This window comes from Eurytemora carolleeae, unplaced genomic scaffold (genome assembly GCF_000591075.1).
Source record: "Eurytemora carolleeae unplaced genomic scaffold, Eaff_2.0 scaffold174, whole genome shotgun sequence".
Taxonomy (NCBI): domain Eukaryota; kingdom Metazoa; phylum Arthropoda; class Copepoda; order Calanoida; family Temoridae; genus Eurytemora; species Eurytemora carolleeae.
This window is the reverse complement of record NW_019396888.1, coordinates 208,623-221,050: the sequence shown is the minus strand read 5'-3', so window position 1 is coordinate 221,050 and position 12,428 is coordinate 208,623. Positions and strand designations below refer to the sequence as shown.

General features: G+C 31.9%; 1 protein-coding gene across 3 annotated transcripts in view; it reads left to right on the top strand.

The window, feature by feature from the left end:
* The window catches only part of LOC111709798 (8-oxo-dGDP phosphatase NUDT18), a 43,755-nt gene extending 32,698 nt beyond the window's left edge, over positions 1-11,057 (top strand). For 2 of the 3 annotated variants that reach the window (XM_023483707.1, XM_023483708.1), the window contains 6 exons: positions 4,144-4,297; positions 5,625-5,725; positions 6,598-6,695; positions 7,313-7,550; positions 10,030-10,116; positions 10,567-11,057. In XM_023483707.1, the coding sequence (XP_023339475.1) occupies positions 4,144-4,297; positions 5,625-5,725; positions 6,598-6,695; positions 7,313-7,550; positions 10,030-10,116; positions 10,567-10,692 (804 nt within the window). In that variant the 3' untranslated portion in view covers positions 10,693-11,057. Of the gene's footprint in view, positions 1-4,143; positions 4,298-5,624; positions 5,726-6,597; positions 6,696-7,312; positions 7,551-9,650; positions 9,723-10,029; positions 10,117-10,566 lie in introns of those variants that run through there. The other variant, XM_023483709.1, reaches the window with a different exon arrangement.
* Positions 11,058-12,428: the final 1,371 nt, after the last annotated feature.

Genomic DNA, 12,428 nt, shown 5'->3' with positions numbered 1-12,428 from the left:
TATACCATCTTTCTCCTAATCCTCCATGAATCTCCTGCTCCTCCATTTATCTCCTACTTCTCCATGTATCTCCTACTTCTCCATATATCTCCTACTTCTCCATATATCTTCTACTTCTTCATATATCTCCTACTTCTCCATATATCTCCTAATTCTCCATATATCTCCAAATTCTCCATATATCTCCTACTTCTCCATATATCTCCTTCTTCTCCATATATCTCCTAATTCTCCCTATATCTCCTAATTCTCCATATATCTCCTAATTTTCCATATATCTCCTACTTCTCCATATATCTCTAGAATTTCTTTCCTCTTTCCCGTATCTCAAATAATTCTTTTCAATCATCTTAATTGGATGTCCGCTTCTTTAATTTCCCCATTATCTTTGGTATTCTGAATGAGAATTCAAAGCATAACTTTGCAACAGAAAATAGTTTGCTCGATAATTTTGTTTAATTATTGAACCTTGATTCTATCTGGTTGTTAGAGCATGAATATTGAAAACTATTCATGCAGAACTCGAACCATACAAGGAATAGGTCATCTTAAATACATGACCCCCCCCCCTCACAAAACCACTTTAATTTTCAAGTACTCGGTTGCCGTTATTTATGGTTGGGAATGGGAGGGGGAGTAAATTGCAAATTTGTTTAAGAAAGAATTCTTCTCTCATGATTAATCGTTCTCCCTTGTGTCCTGAATTATTAGTGTCTCGTGTATATCTCAGGGTCCGGAGTTGGGACGGGTTCCAAGGTTTGCGTAATCTGCAGGAGTGTCACTTCTCATCAATCCTACCCTTAGATCAAAGATCAATCTTCTCCACCTAGTGTCAATAGATTAGACATTATGATGGAAATTAATCTTGTCACAGTGGAACCTTCTCATAAAAATAAAAACATAAATTTCAAAATATGTCACGGACTATAAACATTTAAAGCATTGTTGGTGAGGTCAAACAGTCATATATTTGTACCCTGTTTATCCGGTTACTTCCTCTTTATCTTTCCTTTAGTTTGGATATTAAACGATCTTGGTTTGAATAAAAAGGACGGTTCAAACCATGTTTCCTCTCTATCCCCGGGTAAGGACGGGAACCAACGGAATTCCTGTTTTTATCTTCGGTATGGATGGGTTGAGATACAGAGTCTTTTTGTTCTCTAAAGCTTCTATCCAATACTATGTCGGTTCGACCTCTTATCCTGGATAAAACCAATACAAAGAACAGAGAAGCCTTCATCTACTGCATAGATAATAAGCAAATATTTGTGTTTGCTGTAGTTATTGCTTGGGTTCCAGGTTCAGATCTAGATTTGATTTATCTAGGTCTATAGGTTCAGATCTTGGCTTAGTTTTTATTAAGATCTAGATTAGGTTCAGATTTAGATCTGGCTTATTTAGATCTAAGTTCAGATCTTGATTCAGTTTGGGTTTAGATGTAGATTTAGGTTTAGATCTGGCTTATTTAGATCTAAGTTCACATCTTGATTCAGTTTGGGTCCAGATCTATATTTAGGTTCAGTCCTAGATCTGGCTTATTTAGATCTAAGTTCAGATCTTGATTCAGTTTGGGTTTAGATGTAGATTTAGGTTTAGATCTGGCTTTTAGATCTAAGTTCACATCTTGATTCAGTTTGGGTCCAGATCTATATTTAGGTTCAGTCCTAGGTTTGATAATCTAGGTCCAGGTTCTTGTCTTTCTTCAGTTTAGGTTCAGGAATAGATCTAAGAAATTGAGTTTTTGCCACAAACCCAAATTTTTTTATCTCCATAACTTTGCAACCGGATGGTGTAAATCTTGGTATTTCAAACTTGAAATATTTGATTCAACATGATTCATAGTTTGAAATGTTTAAGGTCTACAACATTGGGTTGAAAATGTATAAGGATTAGAAAATCAGAGTTGTGGCAAAGACTCAATTCCTTTATTCAGATTCGAGTTTTAATTTTATAGAACTAGGTTCAGAGCTAGGTTTATTTTTGGTCCGAAGGAACTGCCACAAACTAAAAATGTATAATTTATATATCTTTGAAACCTGATATTCCAAACTTAGCATATTTGATCTGACAGAATTCATAGTTTGAAAGATTACAGGTCTACGATATCAAATTGTATAGAGATATAGGAATTAGGGATTAAAAAATCTGATTGTTGGCAAAACTCGGTTCATTTAGGTTTAGGTTTAGATTTAGATCTGATTTATGTAGGTCTAGGTTCATATCTAGGTTCGTTTATTGTTTAGATTTAGGTCTGATTTATGTAGGTCTAGGTTCATTTCTAGGTTCGTTTATTGTTTAGATTTAGGTTCTTGTACTGAATTACGTTCAGGTTCGAAAAAAACACTAGGAGCAGGTTTAACCCGTCCAGTACCGGGTTCGGACTCCTCTCCGTGAATATCCTTAGATACATGAATACCATTTAATATCCGTGGGAGTCAAATTTTACTCCTGATCTTGAACTTGTCAATTTTTATCAATTTATGTAAATAATTTTGCATTGAATCAGTTCAGGAATTTACAATATGTTAACAAGACACTGGTTTATTCTTAACTATTTTAACTCATGATTGAGTCTTAAAATCGGTTTGGGTTTGTTACGCCTAGAAGCGTAAAAATTACTTTTTAAAATATGACAAAGGACGGACGAGCGCATGAAAACTTGATTTACTGTTAGTATGTGTTTCCTTCTTTCCGGGTTTTAAAGTGTTTGTTTAGCTCCTGTTTGAACTATGAACATTTAACCTTGATGTATCAATGTTTATGTTTACATAGCTAGGGTAGTTTGTAAACAATCAGCCAACTAACTATAGTATTCTTTGCTATTAACAACCGACAGAAAAAAAACATCTGATGTTATGCAACAAATATCTGTAGACTTTGAGAATTTATTTTATTGAAAATCTACTATTTGTGTCCATTAGAAGTTTGATACTCTTTTTATTCTGTTATTCTTTGAAAGAGAAAATTTTCTGAAATTCGAAGGTTTTTTTCTAAATCTTTGTTGACTAATATTAATTGAAATAAGTTATTTTTAAAAACTTTATAAACAATCATAAAAAGAAAGATTTTGAATGAAAAATGTTATGATGTAGTTTTGTTTCTATCCTATGCCGTATCTTATTCCTGCATAGTGCATACCCAGTTTACTATCCTGTATTCCAGTTTTCTTTGATGTCTTAATACACGGCCAGTAATTATCCAATTGACATTGAAAATAGATTAACTTTTTAGCTTGAGATTAGATGGTTGTTTTAAAGTTTATTTGGTCAGCTCTTATTTGGGAACTAAATGTTTATTTAATATAGCGACGGTTGTAAAATTACATATAACATTGGGAATATTTAAAGTACATACTTTTTCTGTTTGTTTGTTTGTATCCAATGAACGTCAAAACGGCTGAACCGATTAGGCCCAACATTGTTTTATGGACCTTGCGTGACCACAGGGAAGGGATGATCGAATTTTCAAAAATTTGCCTTTTACAAAATTTGATTTTTGAAAATTTTGAAAATCTACGAATTTTTGAAAAAATCCGGGAAAATTTTTTGTTGGTGTTGTACAAGAGAACATGTTCACAATTGAAATAGAAGATGGGCGCGAAGTACCCTAAAAGCCTAATTTTTTAAAAATGGTTTGATATTACACTACATTTGTTAATAATTTTGAAAACATTCCCAAAATTTATGTTTGGAGTGCCAATGCAGAAAATTACATTATTTGGGACTGTCAAAAAAAAATAAAACAATATAAACTGTCTATCTTAACTTATTTTCTTGCTCAAATGTGTTTCTAAGTTTTCCTGTGTAATTGTTATTTATAGTTTCTGAACTGTGGAATACTACGGTTTCTAAAACTAGTAATATGATAATGCTACAGTGAAACCCTTAATAACGAATACATCAGAAGAATTTATCAAATGTCGTCTTGACAATTTTTCAATGAGTTTTATACTATATTACGTAAATTTCAGTATTTGCGAAAATAAGTAAATAGCCATTTAATTAAAAAACTAAATATCTGCAACATTCCATTATCAGAAAGTGAAAAATACGACATTTTCTGAATTCTTTCGATGTATTCGCTATTAAGAGTTTCACTGTAGAAAAAATGTAAAATATTTTGCTAATTTTAATTAAAAATAAGGTGTTGATGATGCAGGAGGCTAAATCCTCTTGTGCCGGTCAATGGTACCTGCCGGCCGGTAAAATGGAGGCCGGCGAGGATATTACTGAGGCTGCAGCTAGAGAGGTTCTTGAGGAGACAGGATTAGAGTTCCAGTGTACAACTTTACTATTAGGTAGCATACTCTTGTGAATAAACTGAACACTTGCCTCAAAGTATAATTTTCTAATTCCATATAATTCCAACCTCATGGTGATATTTCAAACTTAGACCAATTGATTATGCAGGTTGTATTGATATAAAGTTTCGAAAATTAGAGTATGAGGAGAGTAATCAGTTCCTTTATCATTTCCAATTGAAGATATTCTTTTTTAAATAGTTTAATGAACTGGAAATGTAATTTCCAGTGACTCTTCATGCAAATATGGCAATGTCCGATTCACAACGGGGCCCTAGAAAGCTTTGTCTGATCAAGTGTGTATTAGATATCAATGTTTTTGTTTATTTAAACTGTTTATTTCAATTTTCGGTTTTTCTGCAAAAGTGACTTGCGCATTTCTTGCTTATAAACACTTTTCTTCTTCCACATTTTTGATAAGATTAAGGTTTCAAAGGTACCGTTGTAAATCGGTCATTATTATCTTTGCATGGAGGTAATTTTGGTATTATCTAGTGAGATAATTTGTAAATAAGTATTTGGATATTTTTTGAGTTTATAAAATATTAAATAGCTTGCAAACTTTGTAGGAATTTTATTTTAGTATTGTAGTATAGTAGTAGTTCTTCTAGTTTATTTTGACTGCTTCCAGTCCTTGCTAATAAAAGATGCTTTGATTTTGAACAAGAAAGACATAAAACCACAAATACCAAAATAATAGAATATTGTTATTATATTTGAGTCTGCTTGTAGATCCTGGTTATGGATATATATATTATATATAAAATATTGTTATTGTAGTTGAGTCTGTTAGTGGGTTCTTGTATAGGATATATATATATATATATATCTATATATATATTATATATTTATATAATATTGTTATTGTAGTTGAGTCTTCTAGTGGGTTTTGGTATAGGATATCTAAATATAAATTTGGCTTGTCTGTCTGTTTGTTTGTTTGTTTGTATCCAATAAACGTCAAAACGGCTGAACCGATCGGGCCCAAATTTTTTGTGGGACATCACGTGACCACAGGGAAGGTTTATGAATGATCAAAATTTTAAATATTTGTCTCCATCAAAATTCGATCTTCATTAAATTTTTGAAAATTTTGAAATTCCACGAAATTTTTTGTGAAAATCCGCGAATTGTTTTTGTTTTGTTTTACGATGTACACAAAGAGAACATGTTCACAATTAATTTAGAAGATGGGGGCGAAGCGCCCCTTTAAGGCTAGTATATGTATATTTATATATATATAAAATATTATTATTGTAGTTGAGTCTGTTAGTGGATCCTGGTATAGGATATATATAATATAAATATAATATTATTATTGTAGTTGAGTCTGCTAGTGGATCCTGGTATAGGTTTGTAGTAACTGGAACTGTTACTGGAGGAAGATTAAAGACTCCGGCAGATGCAGATTCAGAATCTCTTCAGGTACATTTTACTCTAGTCCTTTAGTCCTCTAGTCCTCTAGTCCTCCATTCATTTAGTCCTCCAGTCCTCAAGTCTTTTAGTCCTCTTGTCATTTAGTCCTCTAGCCCTTAGTCATTCAGTTATCTTGTCCTCTAGTCCTCCAGTCCTCTAGTTCTCTAGCCATCTAGTCCTTTTGTCCTCTAGACCTCTAGTCCTCCAGTCATCTAATGCTTTAGTTCTCTAGTCCTCCAGTATTTTACTCCTCTAGTCCTCCAGTCTTCTAGTCCTCTAGTCATTTAGTCTTCTAGCCCTAAGTTCTCCAGTCCTTAAATCCTCTTGTCCTCCAGTCCTCTAGCCATCTAGTCCTCTAGTGCTCTAGTCCACCAGTCCTTTAGTCTTCCAATTATCTTTTCCTACTCTATCTTTTTTTCCTATTTTATTTTTTTTCATTTATCCTTTTTTCCTATTCAAATTCTCTTTTTTTTTCACAAAAATTTCTTTTTTCTTTTCATGTTACAAGTTTTTATTTTTTTTTCTCCCTTTTTTTTTCTTCCCTGGATCGTTTTCCTATTCTCATTTTGTAGATTTTCAAGATCAAATTTTATAATATTAGTTAACCTTTTATCCATTAAGGGCTTCATTAAGAATAACCTTAGTGTTGGATTTCCATTAAGATATGTATGTCAGACATATGTGTTGAAATTGGTTAGCTAAGATAATATGGTTACAAGAAGTATAATTAAACATGGACGTTAACATTATTTTAATATTATTAATCAATTAATTTTTGTTACTTTTGAAATCTCGGTATGTAAAATGTAGATATATAATCAATTGAAAATTTCACTTAAAAATACTAAATCGATTAATATTTTTATATTTGATTACACTAGGCTAAGTGGGTTGATGATCTGTCTATCATGTCTCTACGGTGTAATGATATTCTTCCACATATTGAGAGAGGAAAACTATACAACTCAATGCTAACCAGGTAACCCTTTATTCTATTCAATATTAGAAGATATTACACTTGTATGGTTCCTCTTTAGGGCATACTTTTTAATGCGTAAACTTTGCTGCATAGACTTCAGTACCTTCATCTTAGTGCGTCTTATTAGTGCGTCAACTATTGTGTGTAATTTATTGTGTTTACTTTTGTGCGTCCACTTTGATGTGTTTACTTTTGTGCGTCAGTTTTAAAGGGGGTGACTGGCTAGATATGGTAGTTGAACTGAGAGTGCAGTATTTAGATAAAGATATCAAGATTCATTTGAAACTTACAAAACGTTTTTTAAGTTTTATAATTTTTACACACAAAAAAAACTAACAAAATTCTTCAATAGTAATTTATTGTTTTTGAAAATTGAACATATTTCTCAAAAGAAATTTGTGATGAAATCAATAGTAGAATCAATTATGTCTTCATCATCATTATATATTGAATTCTTCATTCATTATGTATTAGTTTGCATATTTCTTAAAGGTTCTTTAAATGTCGTCTTTGGTTGATTTTATTTTTTTCAACAAAAAATTAGTTTATAGAAGAATCGTCCGGTTCCGTTCAGTGCGTTTTCTAGTGCGTCCGTCCATCTTAATGATTATGTTCAGGTCCCTCCCTGAACCTTGGCATGCTCCTCTTCTTCCTGCTCTGCGTCCTCACAATAAGCTGCTGCTCCGGACTGTCATCTTGATCAGGAAGAAGACAAACAACAGGATGAACGTCCTGGTGTCGGAGAAGACAGAAGCTCATCTACCCGTCTGCGATATCAATCCTATGCGTTCAATTCACTCAACTCTCAAGAAGTTTCTCACGGAAATATTCGGAGCTGATATTCCACAGCACAAGGTGATATACTTTTCTTTCATCTTCAGGCATCACTTGCTAAAATATTCTTTTTAAATGTCTTCCAATGTTTGATTAATGATTTATCTTGATGCTGATGCATACTAAAAATCATGTTTCATTTTTTCCAATGCTAATCCTTGATCATCTTTTTCTAATCATCCTCTTCTTACTATTCTTATTCTTAATCAATTTTCTTCCTTTTAACCCTCTTTTCTATTCTAATCCTTTGGTTTAATTGTGTTTTAAAGGGAGTGATCGCGTTCGCGAAAAATATAAGGGGGTATAGGCTTGTGTCGAAAAATAAGCGCTTTTGATTGCTACTAATTATTACTTCTATCTGTTACGTCTATAAGGAGAAAATTGTTAAAAATCTACTAATCGTAGTGTCGATACAAATTCCGAAAGATGCAACATTCAACTCGGATCGTAAACAAATCTATTTGATTCCAAGCAAATCATTCAGTTATTACAAACAATAGTCATCGATTATTTGTCGACGCATTCGTAAATAGTTGATATTTCATAATATTTAGTATTTTTCATGATCTGAGAGTTACTTTTGAAAACATTTATTCCTGTTTCGAGGATTTTTGATAATAAAGACGACATTTTCATATTTTTCTGGAATGTTTGAAAATCTAGCGCCAGCGAAAATTATTTAAAAAAACAAAATCAAAAATATTATGAAATATTAACTATATACGAATGCGTCGAAAAATAATCGATGACTATTGTTTGTAATATCTGAATGATTTGTTCGGAATTAAATTGATTTGTTTACGATCCGAGTTGATTGCTGCATCTCTCTGAATTTGTATGGACGCTGCGTTCTTTGGTGTGAGTCGTTTTTAACAATTTTCTCCTTATAGACGCAACAGATAGAAGTTAGATAAGTAACGAGCAGAAGCGCTTATTTTTCGCCGTAAACCTATACCCCCTTTCTTTTTTCGTGATCACCCCCTTTACCGATGAGTTATTAATACTACTCCGCTCCTCCAAACTATGATAAACTTCATGATGTATTAAGAGTATCTAAAGATATCTAAACTCTGTCTCTAGAGTCCAACCTGGATTATGATTCCTCCAGTGCAGTCTTAAAGCATATTTGTCTGTGAACCGTATGTAACCTTATATCTGGAGCAGGAATAAAATAGTTTAATTATTTTTATGGTTTAGCTGAACCAGTGGTGCCAACCTGCAATATAATATATTAATATTCAGTTCTTCGCATTTAAGTTTTTTTATCATTTTAGCCATATTCAGCAGTTTATTTACAAGATAATTCAGTAAAATTAAATAAGTATTAATCACTGATTTGTCGTTCAAACCCTATGTACAGAAAAGTGTGGTGTTTTTAGTAAAAAAAATAATATCAGACGGAAGAAAATTCGTAAAGTTAAAAATTTTGATAAATCATCTGCGCACAGTACAATAAAAAACATTATATTATGGAATGGAGTGGATTTGAGTATCACTGAATTAATTTAGAACAGGCACAATATTGTATCTGAGCAACTAAGTTTTTTAATCCATATCCTGGAGTTTGAACTTCTGCGTTTTTAATATCTGGTTCAATCATTGATCTCCATCTTATGCAGATCTTCAGTTTAATTTAATTCCTCTTAGATACCCTGCAGGGAGAATTTTATAGATCAAGCATTGATCTCCATCTTATGCAGATCTACAGATCAATTTAATTCCTCTTAGATACCCTGCAGGGACAATTTAATAGATCAAGCATTGATCTCCATCTTATGCAGATCTACAGATCAATTTAATTCCTCTTAGATACCCTGCAGGGACAATTTAATAGATCAAGCATTGATCTCTATTTTATGCAGATCTACTGATCAATATAATTCCTCTTAGATACCCTGCAGGGACAATTAATTAATAAATGCATAGATCCTCAAATTTTAAATTTTAATTTGTGCTCCACATATCATAGTTGCATGGATCTCTGAGTCTAGAGCACAGTTGTTTAAGATATTACTCTAGATCCTAATACCAGATTATTTGTTTAGTTGCGTGGATCTCTGAGTCTAGAGCACAATGGTTTAAGATATTACTCTAGATCCTAATACCAGATTATTTGTTTAGTTGCATGGATTACTGAGTCTAGAGCACAGTGGTTTAAGCTGTTACTATAGATCCTAATACCAGATTATTTGTTTAGTTGCATGGATTACTGAGTTTAGAGCGCAGTGGTTTAAGCTGTTACTCTAGATCCTAATACCAGATTGTTTGTTTAGTTGCATGGATTACTGAGTTTAGAGCACAGTGGTTTAAGATGTTACTCTAGATCCCGATACCAGATTGTTTGTTTAGTTGCATGGATTACTTAGTCTAGAGCACAGTGGTTTAAGATGTTACTCTAGATCCTGATGCCAGATTGTTTGTTTATTTGCATGGATTACTCAGTCTAGAGCACAGTGGTTTAAGTTGTTCTATAGATCCTAATGCCAGATTATTTGTTTAGTTGCATGGAATACTGAGTCTAGAGCACAGTGGTAGACCAGCAAACTCTAATGATGGATCCTGTATAACTGTTCTAATATCTGTAAAGGTAAACTAGTCTCAAACATATTCAATGCAGAGCTATTCTAAAAAATGGAATTATATTAATTGATAGAAGACTAGGAAGTCGTCTTTGACCGTAGAAAAACTCCTATTCACAGCTTTTAACTTGTTATTTCAAAGCACAGTTGGTTTACTTTCTTTCACACTGGTCTATACTTTCTTAAATAGCCATTGCTAGAAACCCCGGTTTTATGTGTAAATTTCAAATAAGTAAATATTTATATTTTTTATCAGAACGATTAAATATTTAAACTTTTTTCAAGATCAACGGAAAAATTATAAAATCGATCGATCTTTTTGGCCCTCGGTAAAATCTTTGAGAGGAACTTTACCATAAGTTTTGGAACTAATGGTTTTAATACTCTGGAAAGTAATTCAAGCAAAGTTTGAAAGAAAAAGAAAATAATTCTTTTTGAGTTGATTAGTTATTGTCTAGATCCCGTTGGAGTCTGTTTGTTTGATTGACAAGTACGCCTGGTTGGAGCTAGAGAGAGGGTTAGGAGACTTAATCCTCAATAGGCTTGCAAAGAATATGACAGTTCCTCTTGTCGTTATTAGATAAACTCCTAGAGCTTCAAGGGTTTATAATAAACTCCAGGAGTTTCAGGGGTTTATAATAAACTCCAGGAGCTTCAGGGGTTTATAATGAACTCCAGGAGTTTCAGGGGCTTATAATGAACTCCAGGAGCTTCAGCGGTTTATAATAAACTCCAGGAGCTTCATGGGTTTATAATAAACTCCAGGAGCTTCATGGGTTTATAATAAACTCCAGGAGCTTCATGGGTTTATAATAAACACCAGGAGCTTCATGGGTTTATAATGAACTCCAGGAGCTTCAGGGGTTTATAATAAACTCCAGGAGCTTCAGGGGTTTATAATGAACTCCAGGAGCTTCAGGGGTTTATAATGAACTGCTTTATATTACAGGCATAGATAAAGTGAAATAAATCAAAACTGGATAATTCGGGGGGCATGGTTTATATTTTTTGCTCCCATTGAATATTGTTTTGCCAATATTAAAGTATTTTTATACTTAAAATCTTGAATTACATAAAACGAGTCTGTTGAAGATCATCATTTGAACTTAAAAATTAAATAACATGATAAGATCTGAGTCTTGATGTCTCTAATTTTTTAAGAAAAAAATAATATTTATCTTTATCCTATTCTACCAGTTAATTTAAAATGTGTTTGTTATATTTATCGAGTTTACTTCATAAATAATAAATGTATGTTATACAAATTGTTTATTTCAAACAACAAAAAAATTTGGTCTTCGACTTGTGAATAACCGAAACCAGATTTTAGATATGTATGTATGTTTCTAAGAATTTCTAAACCTAAACCTAAATCAAAGGATTTATATAATCTCGAAATCGTTTGACCTTTTTAGATAAGTTTTCTTAAAAAATTGTTTATTCTTTTAAAAAAAATAGTGATAAGAATCCTAAAAAATGTTAAAAATGTAAATATTGAGAAAGTTTTTACCTCTTTAAGCCTTAAAACGATCAAATGGCACAATGAGAATTAAAATAACATCAAGTTTAGACGAGCAATTTTATCAAGTTTAAAATGTGAATACAATTAGACTTTAGGAAGATGTTGATCGATATCGTAAAGAAATCATGAATAAGTAATATAAATGTCTAATTTATAGCGATTTTTGTTGAATTAAAGTATCCACTAAGTTTCCAAAAAAAATGAATCGTTACATATTAGTTTTAAAATTAAACACGACATTTGTAATTATATTAAGATTATTTTGGATAAAAATTTGATTTTAAATGCAAAACAATTATTAAAGGATAACGGAAGTCGACATTTTTCAACTTTACGTTGGTAAATTATGAATATTTTATTTGTGCTCTGTAGTTTAACGAATTCATAGATGATAGAAGTAGGAAAAAGTCTCTTTGGTTTTTAAATATTTGTAGATCTTTTTTTCCAATCCTGATTATCGCTTATTTATTTCTTATTTAAAATTTTTTATTATTTTTATTCCGTAAATTTCTCGCATTATATCAAAATTCTGGAAGATATATAATGGTTCCATGGTTCCATGGTTCCATGCTTCATATCAGAATATAATAAAGTATCCTTTAAGGCTGGGAAAAGTTTTCGACGTTTTTTGTATCTATCAGCTTTTAGTCCTAATGCTCCAAAATTTTCTCTGTGGAAGATGTTTCCTGAATGATTAATATATTTTTTAATTAAGAACGAAAACTGTTTTGGATTTCATCATTTGTATAAAATAATACATTTCAAGTAATTTTGAAGAAGTTTTAGGTACAGCTGGTG